Source organism: Lemur catta, chromosome 12 (genome assembly GCF_020740605.2).
Source record: "Lemur catta isolate mLemCat1 chromosome 12, mLemCat1.pri, whole genome shotgun sequence".
NCBI lineage: Eukaryota > Metazoa > Chordata > Mammalia > Primates > Lemuridae > Lemur > Lemur catta.
Window position 1 is genome coordinate 60,114,959 of NC_059139.1, and position 22,151 is coordinate 60,137,109.

Here is a 22,151-nt window from a genome sequence, read left to right on the forward strand (position 1 = left end):
TGTGAAGTCCTGTGGCTGCGTAATTCTGAAGGGAGGGCAAGTGAGTAGATTGAGAAATGAGACTGAGCTGAGGGGGCTGAAATCAAAAGCATTCCTCTGACTGCTGCAGTGGTCCAGAGGATACATCATTGCTCTGTCGGGCTCACAGGGTTAAATGAGGCTCAATACTACCAGCTGGAAAAGAGATGTAAAGAAGGTGCATTATAATTAATCATCACTGCAGTTGAACGCAGAGTTCTACTGAAAGAATCCTAGTGTAGGGATCCCTGTTAAAACACTGCCAGCTCAGCTCTCATGTTATAGTGTAATCATGTTTCAGACCATTCAGACGTTCAGTACAAGACTTGGGCATGTGATACTGTCCCCAAAGTTGGAGGACAGGTGTACCTTACCTTTAATTTAACTATTTCAGTTGTTTTTCACTGAATTTTTTTTTTTTTTTTTTTTTTTTGCTTGGGCACAGACCTTTTCCGTCTTACTGATCCCATTCCCATTTCTAGGAGAAGGACATTGGACTAGATCTCAAGGATCCTTTCTAACACTCACATCCTAGGATAAATAAAGTTTTACAGTATATATGACTAATAGTTTTCAATTTGAGATGAAAAAGCAAGATGTTCTTTCCCCATCTGCCAGTCTTTTCTTGTCCACACACTTTACGTGCATCTGAGATCCTGTTGCCAAACCACAGAGAGGTAGAGAGAATTGCATCAGTTGGCTGTGCGGCGGCCAGGGCAGCATCTCAAAGGAGCCCCAGGGTCAGCCCTCCCCCCAGGACCTGGGTGAGGGCGTACAGGACACCCTCATCCTCCCTGTCAAATGTGGCTGGATGTGAGGGCTTCAGCAAATAGTTGTCACATGTTTATTTCTTTACGTGTTTTGCTTTCCAGAAGTATTTTAAATCAGTGATCCTACTTAAGGGGTGAAGTTTTATATTTTGCTTGAAAATGTTGGTTTCCTTTTTTATATGATTCAATAAATCTTAATCATTAATACTGTCTTTCAGCATTTGCCTGCTCTTCTCGTGTAACTAGTTCCAATGGCTGGAAATAAAGGAAGAGGACGTGCTGCTTATACCTTCAATATTGAGGCTGTTGGATTTAGCAGAGGAGATAAATTACCTGATGTTGTATTGAAACCACCCCCACTGTTTCCCGTAAGTACATTGACATCTGAATTCTCACAGTGTGTTTTTTCATGTATCAGAGAAAATTAAAATTCTATATAGGACTTGAATATGTAATATCATTATGATATCCTCAAGTATAGAAAGTAAAAGAGTGTGTTTCACTTACCTTTAATTTAAATATTCCCACTGTTCTTCCCTGAAATTTTCCTGATTTTTAGACTGCCTTCTTAAAATACAGAAAACAAAAGTGTGTATGCCCTTCCATGAATATACTCAGTACTGTGTGAACCAAGAAAGAATTCGTTTTCAATTCTTGCATCTTCTATTGCAGTTATTGATGTATTCCAATATCAAAATTACATTTTCAAAAGTCAAGTTAGGTTTTACAATGGTTCTGAGTTCCCACTCCACCATCCTTCAGTTAATGATTTTTTCTCATCTTTTAGCTATAGAATTTAATTTTGCTCCTTAGTATATACCACTTGGTCTTTCTTCCCACTGAACTTTTTTTTTTTTTTGCTTATTTCCTTATTTTATCAACATCATTTTGAATTTTGTTACTGTTTCTCAAAATATTATAAGTGTTCATATTACATGTAGTGTTATTTTAAATTTAATGAGTATACTGCAAGCATAATTGACAGGATATTTAATGTTTTTGCTTTATATTTAACTTAAAATGTAAGCTTACATTTCCAGATGTGTATGTGCTACAGTATAAAAAATGAAAAATCATGAATAACCAGATACCCTTCCCTTCAGGAATCCTTTCCCCATTTCAAAAGGAAAAGTCCTTTGTTGAAGGATTATGTCAGAAGAGGGCCCTGGACAAATGTATCTGTGCATCTAGCATGTCACTCAGGAGTCTCTGCCCTTTGCTCTGGGCATTTCACCTTTGTGATATTTGGTATAGCCTAAAAACAAAGACGTATCTCAGGTATAAGCATACTGTTACTTTACAGTGATTTCTTTTAAAACACCTCTATGTGTGAGGCGATTACTTCTAACTGCTGGAAATGTTAGTACATAGTGTTTTTTTAATACTTGGAATAAAATTAAAATTCCATACTCTTGGCTCAGAGGCTCTATCTGATCTGGCCTTTCTTCTGTTGCCTCTCCGACCCTTCTCCTTCGACTGTCCTTCTCATTCCCCAGCTATGCTGGCCTCCTTGTTCCCTCAGACCTTTGCCCCTGCTGGTTCCCAGCTGGAACCATCTGTTCTCCATCTGCATGGATGGCTTCCTGATTTTATCCAGATCTCTGCTTAAATGTGACGTCCTCAAAAGGCTACACATGCCTACCCTGTGTAGCTCGGGCACCTCCATCCTCCGGGCACTGTCAGTCACTCTTCCTCTACCTGCTTTTGTTTTCTCGACGTCACTAATAACTACCTGAAATTATATATCACCTCATTTGTTTACTTATTTATTGTGTGTTTGTCCCCTAGAAATTAAGATCCATGCAGGCAGGGACTTTAACTGTTTCATCGTGACAATCTCCTGTTACCTAACCATGTCTGGGTTATAGTAGGTACTCAATAAATCAATAAATTGTTGTGGCATGAACAGTTATATTCTGAGTCAAATTTTAAAATGTCCCTTATCCTCTGAAACCAGTCATATCTTTACCATGTGCCCTGGAGAACCACTTTTTAATAATATACTGTTTATATGTACATGCATGTGTATAATTTTTAAAAATTGAAATGCAGCTTCAAGTTCTTGCTTTACTATTTACTCATATAGAATTACAAATTGTTTACTTCTCAATTTATTCACTTTAAAAGGAGAAATATTGGTAGTACTTTAAATGAGATAGTGGATGTTGAATATTTAGTACATCCTGGTCATAGTAGTCACTCGCTAAATCATAGCTGCTGCTATTTTTTTTTAATGCTACTGCTCCTACCAATAACACCAACACTAGTTGAGGTTAATAGGAAACTAAAGCAGTTGCTCTCATGTGCGTGCCTTGATTTTTAAAAATATCTTAAAAGTGAGACCATATGGAATTACATTAGTCAACAGACTATATGGCAAAATGATAATTAGTGTAATTTTTAGGGCCAATAGGAAAATTATGCATATTTTCTACCTCTAAAATAAGAGCAAAGCAGGAAATGGGCTAAAATTTACAGATTACAGAAGCTCAACATCTTTTAAGTTGACTGTAAAATTTCATGCCTGTAAAACGTAGTATTTCAATAAAATGACATTTTCTAGAATGCAGATGAAAGGGATATTAAAATATTTAATTTATTTAAAAGAATGTTTGTCTCTAATTTAAACAGGATACAGATTATAAGCCAGTACCACTGAAAACAGGAGAAGGTGAAGATTACATGCTTGCCTTGAAACAGGAATTGAGAGAAACCATGAAAAGAATGCCTAATTTTCTTGAAACTCCTGAAGAAAAACAAGGTGTGTATTGGACTCTTTGATTATGTGGTTTAATTTATTCAGATGTTTAAGCATAAGTACGTGATCATTGAATGCTGATTGATTTTATCCAATCAGAATTTATCAACTATCTTAAAAAACATATTTATGTTGATTTAATAGAAAAAATACTTTAAATTTTGTGATATTTTATTTTTAAAACTGGCTTTCATAATAGAAGTTTTATATGTTCAATGAAAATTATTAAAAACAGGAATATTTTTAAAAAGTAAAAATTACTTATACTGTGTCTAAAGAATGACTAATATTTTATTGTATATTCTAGATTTTTTCTCCTTTGTGTATATTCTCTTCACAAAATTGAATTCATATTATTTTGTGTCTTCATTTTTTTCTCTATGGCATATTAGGATTTTCACATATCATTATGCTTGGAAAATACAAGTTTTAATAATTCTGGTGTTTCATTGTATGGATATAACATTGATTGTAACTAATTCTCTGCTGTTAGGCTGATTTTTGCTCATATATATAATGTTGTGATTACTATCATTATACATACATCTTTATATATGTCTCTGTTTAATATTTAGGTTAAAATTTTTTAAAACCTTAACTTTTTTGATTTACCATATATGTATTTGATATGATATGAAATATATATATTCATTGGTGATATATATAAATATAATATATGTATTGAGGAGAAATTATAGTTGGAGAAGGCTTGATAGTCTCAGACTGGAAGTGGGAAGTGGTTTTATAGGAAGGGAAACTATTCCTAAGTAGCTGTTTAGAGCAGTAGAACTATATTGATTTTCAGTTTCTGCCCTTGAGTGTTGAAATTAAAGAGATCAATATCATCTTTGAGTTCTCAAAACAACATCATTAAAACATGAGAAATTCATATAGTATCATCTCATTCCATTAGTACTAAAAAGGCATTCCATTTTTCTCTCTCTAAAAGACTTAGAATTGGCAGAGTCAAAAAAGGAAGTCATATCATGATCTTACATGTTATGATTATAAGAAGCATTTTATACCAGTTCATTTAATTTTACAAACATAGATGCTTAAAATTATATAATGGTTTGATGAGAGATATTTTATCTCAAAAATACTGAATTTTAAAATTTTCATTATGTTGCATGCTTTCATCTATTTGAGTTCAAAAATGAAATTAAAGCTGTCATTTTAAAGATTTTTAAAAAGATCAAATGAACTAATAAATACTCTCAGTAGAAAAAATAATAGTGCAGGGTATACTTTTAAAATTGGTCTTTTCTCTAGAATATAGGACAGATTTACTTATCTGAATGGGCTGTTATTAAAGCACATGTCTAATTTAAAAGTATATCAAGTCATTAAAGCATTTATGTGAGTCTTTTAGACAGTGACATTAAGAACATAATTTTGTTGTTGATCTGTGGGAGTAGCTGGCTTGTACTTGGATTAAGGGTACCCCCTTAATCTTTGATAACTATGCAATAAAGTATTTAGAAATATAAGAGATCTTTTGCTTTTGTTTCTTTCAGGAGAAAATTCTTGTGTAGAATTCTCTAAATGATACAAATAAATTTTCCTTGATATCTTCATTTTTACCTCTCTTTCCTGAAGCAGTGTATTAAAAAAAAAAACTAATGTTGAAAATACAGGTTTTTAATAAAATATATACATTTATATATGTGTATATAGGTTTATATGATGTGTGTATGTATATATACACACATACATATTTATACAATATACATACTGTGAATGAAAAACAGTTGTCCATACTGAACAGAAGTATCCCAAAATCAGAGGGAACCATATTCCAAATAGAGGTGTTTGTTGCGTGACTGCACCTTCACCAGCCTTCTTCTATCACGTGTCACCTGTGTGCTTTAGGAAAGAGAGATTTGTGGATTACTGAAGAACTAGGGTGGGAGATGTCAAGGCTTCCTGATAGTCAAGTGGGTGGTGGCTCAGGGCATTGAGATCTGTCATGGAATAAACGTATTTCACGTGGTGATGTCTTCAAAGTTTGTTTATAATATTTTCAGGTAGAATTATAGACATAATATTATGAATCTTTTCTTTGTAATGACTTTTATTTTATAACGAAGGAAAAACACCTGTGAATGTTACCTTAATGAATTTTAGCCACAAGAGAATACAGAGATCATGTAGAGAATATAGAGTTTCCAGCGCAGATTCCTGACAGGATCCTCCAAGGTAGACACATGGTGGTGAGAGTGGTGATGGTTCTCTAGGCCAGTTTTGGAACTTCAGAAGCTTAATGGAAATTATACATTTACCTGCAGTTTGGCCACAAGGTCTGTTATTGAATAAATGGAGTTTGGCTTGTTAATTCTCTCTATAGACCATCAGAGTCCATGAGACCCAGTTTTAATTTTAATTTTTGAGTTTCTTTTTGAGCAGTTCTTACTATTTGTACCTCCCTGCCCTTGTATGCAAGTGGCTTCCTGATCTGGCTCTGGGCTTTTGTGAATATTCTCACAGGTGAGTCAGATTGTTGGGTTCTGAGAACCATAATCAGGGTTTACATCTTTGCTCACCCCCAGCCCATCACACCAGCTGCTTCTTGCCACCTTCTTAAGCATGTCATTCTCATTGAATTTTTCAGGATGTTCTCAGGAACACATGATGTACAAATGTAGGAAACTACCTGTGTGTGAAACAAAAGATGTTTCAGTTATCTTAAAGGAATAGCTTCAGTTCAAGTTTCTTCTTGATTTTCCTAACGAATTCTTTATTCTTTCTTTCTTCTAGATATTGAAAGGTATAGTAAAAGATATATGAAGGTCTACAAAGAAGAATGGATGCCAGGTAATTACAAAAAGACAATATTAAAATACTTTTTAAAGGTTGTCACCCTACCCCATATTTTTTTAGGGTAAGTTTTCTATTATATTTTCAATGTAGGAAAACCAAGTCTGTTTCTTCTCTAGTAATTAATTAGTAATGTAAATCTTTGGGAAACAAAGATGAAACGATTTTTACACTGTAACAAGGAAGAGTTGAGGTGTTTTTGTGGAAGTTCTTAAAATTAGGTTTTTTATAGAAATAGGACTTGGTGAACCCTTTTAATAAAGCTTTTCAGTTTCGTTAGCTACCGTCACGATTTTAATTGGTAGTACCAAAAAGCACTTGCTTCTTTGCTCCTGAGTGATTTTAGAGCTTCTGAGGAGAAAGTAAAAAAATCTAGTTTTAAGGATATCTTAAGCCAAGCTCATGGATCTTCCTTTCTTTCAAACAGACATGGACTATTTTTAGTTCTTAAGATGCCTTTTTAACAGAACCATACCAAAGAGAGTTGTGTTTTCAGCATTTTACCTTGGATATAGACAAGGTGGAAGGGGCTATAGAGACCTCATCCAGGTTATTCATTTTGTAAGTAAAAACAGTAGTCATATTAGAACCCAGGTCTCCTCATTTTTTAATTAACTTTCCTTTTATGTTTTTGTCTTTGGTGTTTTACAGAAACTGCCCTTATGTAAAAGCATAAATGGCAGTAACAGCATTCTCCTTTCACAGGTTGTAGTACTCTGTCTTTTCATTGTTGATCATTGATAAGTTTGGGAACACCTGGGAACACTCTTGGTCCTCTCATTTTTTCCCACTTCATTAATCTCCCAAATGATTCTCTTTACATACTCTCTCATAATCTTCCATACTCTTCAATGAGTAATTTCTAAAAACTAAAATATACTCAAAATAAAATTTATTAGTTCAGGTAAAATAACTGGAGATTTAAATGTTTTGTATAAATGCACTGAAATTTCTTTATTGAGCAGGTAGTATTTTTTAATCTAATTGCATATTCCTTCAATTTTCTGCTTAACTGCTTAAAAGTTGGAAGAAAGTGAAAAGTTAGAGGAATTCTTTAGGTAATACAGGCAAAATCATTTATTAGAGGGAATTGATTTCTCTACAGCTATTTATATTTTTAATTGTAAAATTTTCTGCCCTAATATTTTTTAGAAATGTTCGTTTCATTTTGCATGGGTTGGGATTGAGGTCCCATTCCTTTACTTGTGAAAAAAAATTCTTTATTACAAAAGAAATACATACCAACTATAGAAAACTTAAAAAATACAAAGTAGTCAAATAAATAAATAATTAAGAAAAACAGTTATAATCCTAACACCCGTGAAGAATTACTGTAAGATTTTGTTCCCAACAAATTTTATAGCACTATTTCAAAGCTACTTTAATGAACTAATTTTCTTTATAAGAGAAAATATATCACTGTTATATTTTATTTTGTTATATTTCAGGATGAATGTATACAGTCAGATACTCAGAAATTTTATTGTCTTTGCCTGGACAACTGTCTTTGTGCTCTTTAAATAGTTATATCCAGTGCCACTGATTCCCAGAGGAAACTGCAATATTTTATATTTTTCCTTTACACATGTAGATTGGAGAAGACTTCCAAGAGAGTTGATGCCAAGGAAAAAATGCAAAAAAGGTACATTGACTAATGTAATAGTAATTCAGGTAGGAAAAGGTTATTGCTTACATTCTATTAATATGGAATTGGCAACCTGTAGTTATGCTCACTGTTGTGAATGCTTTTCCTTACAATATTTTGGCATTTTGATTATTTTGCTGAAGCTTGGGGGTTTTTTGTTGTTGATTTTTTTGGGTCTTTTGTTTGCTTGTTTAGTTGTTGTCCTTTCTTTAATTATGGAATTGCAGATGTGCTAGGAAAGACTTTTCAATTATGTAGATCTTTTTATTTGCATATCTGCAAATTTTTTATGATTATACTTGCCACATTCTAAGTTTTTAATTAAAACATTTTAAAATTGGGAAACTGGTAAAATAGAGCTTTATATTGTATAGAAAAATAGCAAAGTGAATGTTTACATTTTGTTTTTCTTTAGTAATTCCATTCAGTAAATAGTTGAGTGTCTACTATTGCCAGACACCATGCTGAGAGGAATAAAGCAGCAAAGTGGGAATAATCCTTGCTCTCAGGGAGCTTGCAGCCACATGCAGTATAAACATTAAGCAAAAACACAACTGTCCTTATTGGGAGGTCTAGAAGGGGGTCTTTGAGGACTGGAATTAGAGTTGAGATTGGAGGTTTACTAAGAATTTATTAAAATGAGGTGGGATGAGGGAAATTAAAGAAAGACCAGGTTTGTCGGGGAAAATCATGAGTTCAGTTTAAAGATATTTAGGATTCCTTTGAGATTTACAAATAAAAATGTTGACTATGTTGTTGGATACTGGGAAAGGACCTCAAAATGGAGATGGTAGTCATCAGCAGAGATGTGATCACTGAAGCCGTGAGAAAGGGTGAGACTGTCTAGGGTGGAATTAGAGAATTAGAAGGAAGGAGGGCCCCAGCCTGAGCTTGGAAGAATGCCAGTATTTAATGGGCTGGTACAGGAAGGAGACTGAATCAGCAAAGAAAGGAAGTATTAAGAGAGGGAGGAGGAGAACCAGGAGAGTGGAGTTACAGAAGCAGGAGTGTTCAGAAGGGAAGAGTATTTGGGAAGGCGGTCAGCAGTGCTGCGGAGAGGTCAAGTAAGGTGAAAATTGAAAAATGTTAACTAATTTTTGTCATGTTGATAATTGGTGACCTCAGTGAGAGCTTTTAAAAAGATTTGCAGAAGTAGAATCCAGATTGGAATGGGTTAAACGGTAAATGGAAGCTTAGGAAATGGAGACGGCTAGCATAGATAAGTCTTTAGAGAATTTTGATGTGAAGGATGAAGAGAGAAAAGGGGAAGTATCCAGAGAGGTTAAGAACAATGGGGTTAGCAAGAAAAAATTCCCACTCCCCCTTTTAACAGCTTTATTGAGGTATAATTGGTACACAGTAAAATGCACATATTTGAAGTACACACACAATTTAAGTTTGTACATATATATTTAACGTGGAAGTATTTTTATTCTATTTTAAAGTTATAGTATATAGTAATATTTAGCTTGAATATAGAATATTTTGAGATATGACAGTTTATCTCTTTTGTATCCTTGGTTTGTATTGGGCAGATACATTATTTTCATAATAAAATGCATGTACATGAATGATATTGGTTATATCCTAGGGGATCAGAGATCTGTAGCTGACTTTAAAGCTAAAAAGAACGTATTCATTTTAGAAGAATTATGTTTTCAAATATATCCCATGTACCACTCATCCACACATTAATCATTAGTAAAAGCTTCCAGTGCGTCAGGATTGCCATTTGTTAGAAACAAAACAACAACAGAACTTTCTTTTTCCATTCTGCCCTAATATTTTTTATTGTATGTTGTGTAATTTTTGTGTTTTGTTTCTGATAAGCTTGTTCTCTCTCTTTTAAGATGGGCTCCATTGATTTATATGAAAGTAAACAATACCAAGAGTCAAAGGTTGGAAACTGGTTGTTTCTTGAAGAACCAGCTTGTAGGCAGGTGTTGAAAGAAACAAACAAAAAATTAAAATGTATACAAATATTTGGCTAAAGATGAAAAAAATGCATCTTAAAATTTTAAGGTTAAAACATCTCTCATCAGTTTTGATAATTTGACACTTCTACCCTAATTATGCATATAAGGATAGACAATATATAAAACCAGAATGATACGTAGCAAAGAATACTGAGTGGACCTGAGTCTTCAACTGACCTTTTTAGCTAAAAATTTAGTAATTTTTAGTAAGTTTATTTACCTGACCATATTCTATAGTATCCATTTAACAGACTTATGTGTTATGAAATTAAATAACTTGATAAAAGGTCCACAGACAAAAAAATTTCATGATGTAAATAAAATACATTCTTCAGTACTGTTTTTGGCATCGATATTACAATATTTAGTGAGATCCTGTTCATGTATGATGCTTTATTTTATGTGCTACAGTTCACATTAAACAGTCTTTGCCCTTGGGGGTGGGGGTCAGAGAAAGTTACCATCATTAAGTCTAACGGTTACTTTTGTTTGAGCAAAACCTCACTAATCTATATGTTTGGAAGCTCTAAGCTCAGTGACTCTCCAAGGGGCAATCTGGTATAACACAGTAAATTGTAATTCCATCAGTTCTGGGTCATCCACCACAATCTAAAAATTTCTTCTTCCGTAGGTTAAATGTTAATCTTTAACAAAATTACATCTTTCTGAGCCGTATCTTCCTCTTACCAAGTAATTTCTAGGTATTTAGTTTGATTTGGGAGAAGAACTGTAATACTTTCTGATCACAATGGGACAATTTTGTAGCATATCATAATGCTTTGGTAACTCACTGGCGGAAGCTATATGTGAAATAAGACCTGCAGTTTCTGTAGACTCTGCAGTTTCAGAAGAGCCTCAAAATGCAGTATTTTTTATATGAGTTAAAAAAAATCACATATCCCAAAGCTATTTAAAACATTGTATTTCATTTATTTGCTTTGAGTTTTCAGATTCATGTGATGGGTGTGTTTGGGTTAACTATTTTAATCATTTCAAAGACAGTTCTGTGTTGCACTGAATATGACTTCTCATCTCTTTCACCATTGGCAAGTGCATATTTCTCCTGCGCTTTTTTTTTTGTTTGTTTTCCAAACCTGGTAAAATTGCTTTACTTAAAGTGAAGTACACTCACCAATGACTAGAAAATGAATGCAGATAGATTTGTGGGAACCTTTCCCTGTACTCTAGCGCTTCTAACCTGAGGTAGCATTTTAGCAATTTTGGCCCTAATATTAATCGCCAGTACAAATTTTCAATACTGGTAAAAATATATCTGGTTGCCATCTCACAAAATATCCTAGTAAGTGATTGTCATTTGTTCCTCATCATTGGGAAATTGGTGACGTGTAACGATTTGTTTTGTTTATTCTTTGAGAAAATCAATTTGCTCTAGAAATTATGTGACGGACTACTTTAACATACCACTATGTTAGACAGCGTATGAAAAAGACAAGCAACACACAGTTGCTATTACAGAAAAATGTGTTAACCGGTAGTTTTACTTCAGCAGGCCCAAAATCCAAACAGGCCAAAGATACAGGCAAAGGCACTCCACTCACTAACACTGCAGATGTGCTGAAAAAAATCGAGGTAAGGTTTTCAATTCTTACTACAAAAGTGAACTGACAAAATGTAAAAGGTCATACCTCCTTTTGCCTTCTTATTTCAACCTCTCAGCCTTCTCTCATTCTTTAAGAACATGTGGGTTTGGCAGAAGAGCCTAGTCCAGAAGGTAACTGGGAAGGGTTGAACTTTGTTAGCTGGGAGAGGTGGAGGTTCCATCCTGTCCTTCTTTACCACTCACCTGGCAACTTGCCTCACCTTCTGCCACCTGCTTTCTTTTCCACTGTATCCCATTCCTCTTGTATTTGAATTATGCAGGGGGAAGAAAACATGAAAAACTGTTTTACATAACTCTTTTAAAAGAATTACATATGTAATTCTTTTAAAAACCTCTCCTTCCTTCTGTTGGTGTATGCATTATATATGTATTTATTTAATGCTTCCCCCCCCCCCCCCGTGTCTTATGTTACATATAGAAGACTCAATTGAGGGAAAATTGTATCCTATAGGACTCATTTTTGTATCTTTCCTTATTTAAATATTCCGAAAATAAGAAGATACAAAATTCAGAAGGTTAAGACACTGAAAATTCGTCCTCCCATTCCTGTCTCCAGTCATCTAGTTTCTTTCCTGTAGACAACCAATGTTACCAGTTTCTTATATATCTTTTCAGAAATATTTCGTGCATAGAAAATACAGATTTGGGTTTTTTCTTTTTTAATGACAAAAGTTAGCATGTTACACTCTTATGTGTTTTATTTTGTCACTTAACAAATTATCTTGGAGATGGTTCCATATCAGTGTGAATAGAGTTACCTCATTCTTTTTTTGGCTGCACTATAAGAATGAACTGTATTTAATTAGTGCCCTACCAATGGACATTATATTTTATCTAGTGTTTCACTATTATAAATGATGCTGCAATAAATGCATGTTAATTATGTCATTTTACATGTGTAGGGTAGATTTCTAGAAGTATTTGTTGGGTCAGTTGTTATGTGTACTGTTAAGTTATGGATAACTATTGCTACATTGCTCTCTATGAAGGCAATACCAATTTACTCTCACTATCAATGAACGTATCATCTTGCATTGATGATGATAATGACCATGATCATGATAGCAGCCAGCACTTATTTATTCTGTGCCAAGCTTTTTGTTGAGCTGTTTATATCCATTATGTCCTTAAGAGTTCATAACAACAAAGAGAGGTAGGGATTATTCCTTACTTATAGATGAGGAAGTCAAGGCTTTAAAACTTTTATTAATACTTGCCTGGCCAAGTTGACACAGCTACTTGATGGCAGAAATTCATATTTTTGTTATTTTATTTTTTGGCTGGCACTTGAGCTGGAGATAACATATCTGAAAATTAAGGCCAGAGGATTGATGAAGGCGTAGTGGTAACTGTGAGGTTTAACTGCGCTGGACTGCAGGACTAGCCAACTTGTATGGCTTGAACACACGTTCTGGCTGTTCTTAAAGCTTCCTGGAGAAAAGTTGCTAAGATGACATGTGCTGTCAGGAAGATTGACCTGGACCTCTGGGTGTGGTTTCTCCTCAGAACAAGTTGTGTTTCCTTATTCCCTACATTTAAACACCTTTTTCAGGATACACACTATTAGAACGGGAATTTTATATCTAGAATTCCCAAGGAGTTAGCAGTTTTAATAGAGCAAAAGTTGTTTCCAAAGTTCTTTCCAGATGACTCTGTTGTCATTCATTTCTTCAGCAAAGGCAGTTACAATTTTTATTGTAATAGAACATCTGTGGATGGAGAGGGAGTGACATATGGTCAAATCTCATGCTTAATGTGTCAATAATCAGCAGTAAACTAATATTTGAGCTTGACATTTCTGCATGACATACAGGAGGCACTATATGGTGACTGTATAATATTTAAACTAGAAGAACTGTTCTCTGTACATAAATGAACTGTTTCCAAAGTGTGATATTATTTATTTTATTCTGAAAACAAATCTGTAAAGTAGTAAGGTTAGATAAATTTCGTCTCACAGAAGAGAAAATGGAGACTGCTAAGTAGAAGAGCAGAAACTAGTAGCTTTTAACACAAAAGGAATGAGATAATGAGACAGTGTTTGTGGCTTTGAGATCATTTTTTATAAGAAAGTTGCATAAATCTGCTATTCCTCCACCTATTTAAGTAGTTTATGAGTTTGATTTAGGTCTGTGTGGTAGAAATAAAGATGGGGTTATTTATTTAAAGATATTTGAGGTGGCAGTAACAGAAATGTAGACTTCCTAGTCCCAATGTAGCACTGAATGAATTCCACATCTAAAAAATATTTTTACTTAACTGGTTTAAATAATTCTGTTGTCAATTATGAAATAATAGTTAATAGTGTGATTTTTCAGATACAACTCTCTTGCACAGAGTTAAAAACATATAGTACCACAATTCCCTTTCAACTACACAAACTTATGGGTTGCAGGTCTTTTCATTGTCTGAGTATAATAGAAAAGAAAAAATACCACATATTAACATTAACATAGCATCATAGAAGTGTGTGTCTATCTAATTATAGATACTTCAAAAGATCTATGAACACTATTTGTTTACTTGTTTTCCAAAGGGATTTCCAGTTGGAAAAATTGCACACATTATATTGTAGTAATAACTCATATAAGGCAACATTAATATAAATCAGCTCACGACTATGTTCTGCCTCAGTGGGTTAAGCAGACAGGAAACGTGGAGTTTGAATTTTGATGAGAAATTGAGTCTATCTGATGTAGGCTCTCTATTGCCTTTGATTTCCTTAAATTCAAATTTGAATGTAATTAAAAGGATTTTTAAAGATAAATGTTTAAGAACTAATAAAGGATTAGCTAAGTTATAGCTACTACAGATACAAAATGTTTTCTCCCCATATGTAATCTACAAAGCAAATATAATAGAGTATTTGCAGATTCATGAATTAGTGTTCTGATTACTGTTTAGGAATAATCACATCTTAGCTAAAGTAATAGTATGCCTTAATTATGAGTATTAACATGTGAGATTATTACTGTACCCACCTCCTAGAAAATCTTTTGAAATTCTCTCATTTATGAACATTGAGCATAGTGCAATTTAGTGAACAGATAATGACAGTAATGAAAGTAGATCACTTTTTGTCAAATGAAAAAATTGTTAGTAGTCATAATAGAAATACAAAGATGTAGCTATACACTATGAGATGGTGTCATAATGATTTTAACAGGGTGGATAAGTGGACTCATCATGAAACCAAAGTTTTTCTAACTCTGCATTTCTCCTTTGCCTCCTCTTTTAGAGTTTCTAATAGTGTTGATTGTGATTTGAATTTTAATTTCTTTCTTTCTTCCCAACCTGCCAGACATATTAAGAAGCAAAAATTTCTGGTAATGAAAAGTAAATAATAAGTAAGAAAAGAGATAAAGACATGGATATTCTGCAACTAGGATAATTTATCCCAGGATGACTTGATATTAATAGTTTTAAATGATCTTACTTATAAACTAAAACATAGACATCTTGAAATGTTACTGTTACATTCTTTTTTCTCCTTTTATGTTAGAATATTACACTGAAAGTTCTCCATAAACTAAATCACATCAAACATTTTAGAAGGAGGTAAGAGAGAAATTATAAAAATAAAACATTGTGCATTAGAGCTGATAACCCCAGTATTATCTGAGACCCAGTTATTAAGTAACACAATCAAAGAAAATACTAGTGTGATGATAACACAGTGAATTCCTACTTTTTGGGGTTGACTTCTAGTTCCTAGGGGGTAGCCTGGAGGTGGTGGTAAGGGGGGATTAGAGTAAGGTGATAGGTAACTGGATTCTTTTAAGGCTGGGAAGGAAGGTTAAAGGCTAGTGGTTTCCATATAAATTACTTATACGAAACTTACTCATACCAGGAATTGGAAAAGCGAGGTGATGGTGAAAAATCAGATGAGGAAAATGAAGAGAAAGAAGGAAGCAAAGAGAAAAGTAAAGAAGGCGATGACGATGACGATGATGATGCTGCAGAGCAGGAGGACTATGATGAAGAAGAGCAAGAGGAGGTAATGGTCCATTGGGGGAGGGTAACAAAGTTATTAAGCCAAAGGATTATCTAATAAGGAGTCAGATATATAGTATATAATTAAAATCACCAAACTAAAACAAAGTTGATGGGAACCAGAAGTATATTATTACCACTGGCATCAATTCCTTGGTATCAAGAGAATTATTATAGGATTGAAATTATAATGTTGCCACGTTAAATATAGGAGATAAAAGTAACTTGATAGGCAACTTTGTATGTAGAAGTCTACAACTTAAGGAAATTGATCAGATTAATGCAATTAAGATTTATCAACATAAAAGTTTAGGTCCACAATTAAGATGACGGAGGGCTTAGTCCTATAGATCTGGAGAGGAATCCCTGCAATGCCATCCTGTTCCCAATTCCAGAGTGCATGTGGACACTATCAGAGAACACTGATAACTTAACCTCAGGTATCTGGCTGAGTCAGGACTCTGTTTTGGATTTGGGATTTCCAACTTTTAAAAACACGGTGCATTTCAAAATAACCTGGAGTCAACCAAGATATTTTTGAGCAGGATAACTTTGGTGGTCACAGCCCGTTTGGGACTTTGTAGACACCTAACACCGTGACCCTAGGCTGACAGTTTCTTCTCTGTTCTGGTGACTTTTGTCTTCACTCCATTCCAGCTTCTTATACTGCACTCTGAATCTTCGCTTCTCCTGAAACTGCTTCATTCAACTAGGAAATTTTTATTATGTTCTTTAATTATTTTGCACTAAATGTTGTATTCTTTTGAAATTTACATTGATATAAAGGGAGAGAGATTGATTTTTTTGTCTGTTTCCAAATGGCTAGCCAGGTGCCAACTTCATTTGTTAAATAATTTGCTTTCCTTATAATTTGAAATTTTTCCTTTATCAGCTATGAGATTCCCATATCTACTTAAGATGTATTTCTGGACTCTGTTCCATTGATTTATTTCTGAACCAACACTAAGCTATTCCAATTAACAGAAGCTTCTGATTATTCATTTTTGCAGGGCATGTCTTCTCTGCTACCCTTCTTTTTCAGAATTTTCCTGAGTATTCTCTGTTTATTCTTCCAGACAAATTTTAAGTCTAAATATTTAAAATTAAATATATCACATTTGTCTCCAACTTTCTTTTCAGACCATTCTTTTTTTATTCCCATTGCTTTCTGACATGATTGAGACTGTCAGTACTTCTGATCCTCTGTTTCCATTTTATTGGGTCCGTGTCTTATTTTCCTTTTCTAAGGAACCTAGACCCTTGTACACCCTTCATGCTCATTCTTGCCATTACTCTTGTCCTCCCAGCACACTCTAGACCAAAGAAACATTTGATCGGTTCTACTGTCTGCCTCTTTTTCCCTTCAGACCTGCCAATCTGAACATTTCTGAGGAATCACCGAAAGTGATGCCACTAAAAAAGCACCAGCCGCATTTTGCTGGCTAACATGTTTTCTGTTTCTCTTGTTAAGTTAGTTTTCTACAGCAATTATTTTAGATCGTCTTCTTTCTTCTTAATCCCCTTTCTTTACTACCTTTTCTTTCATTTTAGCAGATGATAGCACCTTCATACGGAAAACGAAGCCATCACAAGGAAACCCCTTTAATTTCATGTCCTCTGCCTTCAAACTCACTGTCCTCTCTGCTTTTCTTTTTTATCAGTGGAAGGAATCTCCTTCATCGTATTTGAATATACTTGGAGGAGATGTTCATGTCTAAAACCCAAGTGGCATATGCTTGATTTAAAATGCTAGAGTATCCCTTCTTTATTCATTTCCACTTTTATATACAGATTGGCTTGCTTATATTTCCACACGAGTGTCCTTGCCAAGGTTTCACTTATAAGGTGGCCTCATTTGAACTCTCAACCATGCCACCTCTCCCGAGCCCCTGGCCTCAGCCAGGTTTCTAGACATTGCTGGAATTCCTAGCACCATGGAAGCCAGGCCAACTCTCTGGAGCTGGGAAGGGTCTTATCTGGATACAGAAACTTACAGTATTTAGGGAAGACAGAGTAATGAAATACTATCTGAATAATGTACATTATCTTTCTTGCATTATTTATATGTATTTGTTTATAAAATCTCACCATCTAGATATTAAAAAAAGAAAACGTTGAGGAAAATAATAAGGATGATATTCAGGAGACTTTCTTTTTAGAGTAGTCTTTATTTTTTACTGTAGACAGTAGAGATGTGAGGATTAATTTCTTATTATGGCAGATCTCAATCATGTACAAAAATGTAGTGACTAGTAAAATAAAGACTAATGGACTTATCACCTAGCTTTAACAATGATTGATTCATAGCCAATCTTTCAACCGCTGATTCATCCACCCAATTCCTGCATGACCCCCCACCTCTACCCTCCATCTGCCTTGGATTATTCTAAGGCAAATCCTAGGCATCATATCATTTCATCCATGGAGTCAAAAATAAGGACTCTTTAACAACATCACAGTATCATTATTATACCTCATGCAATGAAATAAAATTCCTTAATATCATCAACTATCAAGCCAGTGTTAAAATTTTCATGATTGTCTCAAGTAAGTTTATTTTTTCCAATCAGAATCCAAATACAATCCATATGCTGCAACTGGTTAATAACTCTTAAATTTAATTTATATCCAGAAGGGGGTTTTTGAGTTCTTGGTAGAAAGCACAGATATCTTCTGAGGCATTCACATGGCTGAAAGTCTTAGCCATGAGAAAAAGAAACTGAGTGAGAGTCCCCAGACAGGATGTTTTAATAATATGGGCATTCTCTAGATTTGGTTTGGTATCATGAAGTCTTTTTTTGATAGAATGCAAAAGTCCCTCTGCTTATACTCGATTATGCTTTGTGACTGAAAGCCTCAGTTCTGGTGTAGTGTAATGAATGTTAATGTAAATGCTTTGTTACTTGAGTATCCCCTGCATTTGGTAGAGTAAGTGTTTAATGGTTTAGCGAAATATACTACGTATCATCCCACTAAGGTGTAATGTGGTAGTAGATGTATCTTCCTGCCAAGACGGAATGAGCAGCCCTTCGTGTTCTGTTAGCTAGTTGGTGCCTGACAAGAATAGGTGGCGGTCCTGAGGAAGAAAGTGGCATAGGTAGACATGAATGAAAACTATTGTGTTTTTTAAGCAGGTCAAAAAGCAGAGACTTTTCTTTTAAGCCTGGTATATTTGCTTTTAATCATTCATTTTAATGTTTATGGAGAAATACATCATTTTGTTTAGGCAAATGACTACATTAACTCATACTTTGAAGACGGAGATGATTTTGGCGCAGACAGTGATGACAACATGGATGAAGCAACCTATTAGGCATGAAATTTCCCAAAAAATATTTCTATGATGCAACTTATGAGCATTTGGACAGACTTATTTTCTATTTTATTTCTGATACGGAATGAGTATTTTATTTTTGTTCCTATTTTGTTGGACAAATATTTGTTACCAAAACATTCAGAACCACTTTGAGTTTACATACTAGTTACCTTACAAATTAGTCTCTGACACTCTGACATTCCTTCTAAACACCTCTGCTATCCCTCTTAGGTACTTTAGTGGTTGTTTTTTTTTTGTTTGTTTGTTTTGTTTTGTTTTTTTTGTACTATTTGGATTTGAATGTGCCTAAAGAATTTTTGCATCTCAGTCTATACATTCACACTTGAAGAAATCATTCTTCCTTAACTGCTGATCTTTTGTAAAACTATTACTAGTCATAGTTAGTCATGGATTTCTATAATCTGAAAGTTGATTTAATACAGCACATGGAGCACTTTAAAAGCAAAAAAAACTTGAAAATAATTTTATTTTTTACTTTTACGTGGTATATCCTATACTACTACATTATGACTACATAAACCTACTTGAGCTCTTAGAAGTACAAATTTGTGAAATTAGAGGTTTTGTGATCAAAAACATACAGGGAAGAAGGCCTATCTGAGCTATATAAATTTGACAGCTCACATCTCAGCCAGTACAAAGAAACATTCATGTGGGATGAATATAAATACTTGAATTTGGGGCTAACTTAGTACCACATAATACATGAGTTAATCATCCCACTGTAGTAAGTTTGAGTTCTTCAGATAGTTGGGCTTATGAAAAATTAGGCTGAGACATCTTATTTTTGTGCTTCACATAAGTGTGGAATAAGTGGAATAGGTTCTGGTCACGTAAATATCACTGCAGAACACGTGTGTGAACTCTGAGGTGTAGCAGCCTCTTTCAGAGTACTCATAAGCTGTACAATTGATTTATATAATCATGTAGAATGAACTCAGGTCATTTTGAAATTAAGAGTAATCTTTTTTGTTTAACTTAAAAGCTAGCTCCCCTGCCTTTTTATATTTTGGGGGAAAAATACCTAAAAACCTTAGCCTACAAAGACTCTCACAAATGCCAAAGATTTTCAAGGAAATTCATATTATATATTTCAAAAATTATTTGTTAATATTACCCACCAGAAGAAATAAAGGAATTTTATTTTTTCCCCTTTGGGAAGATTTCGCTCATGACCCTCTAGCCTGGGAATCAGAGTCCTAGACTCTATTTCTACCTGTACTATTAAACTCAGCCTTGAAACTGAACTTGATTAAGTTTCTGTGCCTTAGTTTCTCCACTTGTAAACAGTTGCCTATAAAAATTGTTTAAACACCAACCAAAATTTACCGTATGTATTCATTCTCTTACAGAAATAATAGTTTCTTAATTTAAATTAAAAAAACTTTCCAAACTAAAAAACTCTGGTTTGGAAAGTAACTGAAAATACAGTTTTGAGAAACAAACATGTTTTCCTCACAAAATGTATTATAATCTGATTTTCCCATCTTGTATTTGTGGAGAAAATTGGAGAAAATCTGTATTGTCTTGTGCCATTTTGTAACATGACTTTCTCAGGAAAAAGATCACTTTCAGTGGCAATACTTCCTCAAATAATTCAAGATGAGCATGAGAATCCATCTTATACATGAATAAATCTACTTTAAAGAATCAATCTACTATACTTAGAATAGAAACCTCATATAAAGTTGTCATTTGAGATCGATAATTAACCGTAGATGTTTTATTCTCTCACTTTAGTACCAAAGGCAAATAAATACCATTTAGTTCTTAGAAATCTTCTCTCTACTGTTCTACTTACTTTGGAGATAACCACTTAAATCAGGCAAATACACTGAAGGTAAAGGTATTTCTTTTCCTAGCTTTCAATTTGTCTTGACCATTTTAATCCTGCAGATAGTAGGGCAGCCCCTTTGGGCAAGGATTTACTCTGGGAAGCCCCAGCCATCTCCTTTAAGCACATTCTCTCCCCCTTTGGAAGACGTTTTTACAATTTTAAAGTATACTAATTGTGACACCAGGCAGTATCTAAAGATTGCTTTACCAGCATGAATCTTATTTTCCTGGCTTAAAATCTGAGACTGTGAAGTTCTTCTACAGGAAGGAAAATGTTACTTTGCAGAGATAGCCTCATATATTCATATATATATGTATATATTATATATAAATGTACTTGAAGTATCTTGAAAATTTTAACAAGCAAAACTTGTTTGGTTGCTATAATGCTTATTTTTCTGTATTTGTTTACACATTAAATTCTTACAAAACAAAATTGTGTGCTTGTGTTTTATATTAAGATGTTTTATTTTGAACTTACATATATTTATTTGGTAGAGAAAACTAATTTGTTAACAGATTTTACCTAGTATTTATTTAGCAGGGATGCCTGTATCAAATTTTCTTGAACAAACTACCACCACGAACAAAACTCTAGGTATGTGATTATGAAAAAAGTTGTGACAACGAACAAGATTTGGCCGACAGTATAATATCAGTATGATCATTGGCGTCTTAGACATACTGGACACCAAAGAACACTAAGTTCAGAGGAGTCTTGTTAACCTTTCCTTCCCTCAGCACCCTCAAATGTACAGTGTCAATAGCTTTATTTTAACATGGTTAAAATCTCTGTGGTAAAAATTTCCTTTTTATAAAAAAAGTTGTAAACACAATTTTAAGATCAAGATGCTTTTAAAAATGGAAAAAACAAAGATTATACTGCACATTCTTCCATTAAATAAAAGGACTTTCTCAATTATTTCTGCTATTCATGATTTTTTAAAACTAATATCCTTGGCCGGGTGCGGTGGCTCACGCCTGTAATCCTGGCACTCTGGGAGGCTGAAGCGGGTGGATCGCTCGAGGTCAGGAGTTCGAGACCAGCCTGAGCAAGAGCGAGACCCCGTCTCTACTAAAAATAGAAAAGAAATTATCTGGCCAACTAAAAATATATATAGAAAAAAAAAATTAGCCAGGCATGGTGGCACATGCCTGTAGTCCCAGCTACTCGGGAGGCTGAGGCAGGAGGATCGCTTAAGCCCAGGAGTTTGAGGTTGTTGTGAGCTAGGCTGACGCCACGGCACTCACTCTAGCCAGGGCAACAGAGTGAGACTCTGTCTCAAAAAAAAAAAAAAACTAATATCCTTGAGGTACAAAGATTATTTTATAACTTAAAATTTACATATAAATAAAGCAGATTATGTGATTGATCCACTA

General features: G+C 34.1%; 1 protein-coding gene across 1 annotated transcript; it reads left to right on the plus strand.

Annotated features, from left to right (window-relative positions):
* Positions 1-1,010: 1,010 nt before the first annotated feature.
* Positions 1,011-21,154, plus strand: POLR3G (RNA polymerase III subunit G). Its single transcript, XM_045566133.1, has 7 exons — positions 1,011-1,156; positions 3,420-3,549; positions 6,304-6,360; positions 7,955-8,005; positions 11,492-11,574; positions 15,456-15,602; positions 18,825-21,154. Exons 1-7 carry the CDS (start codon positions 1,040-1,042, stop codon positions 18,909-18,911), a joined length of 672 nt encoding a protein of 223 aa, XP_045422089.1. The 5' UTR covers positions 1,011-1,039; the 3' UTR covers positions 18,912-21,154.
* The last annotated feature ends 997 nt before the right edge of the window (positions 21,155-22,151 follow it).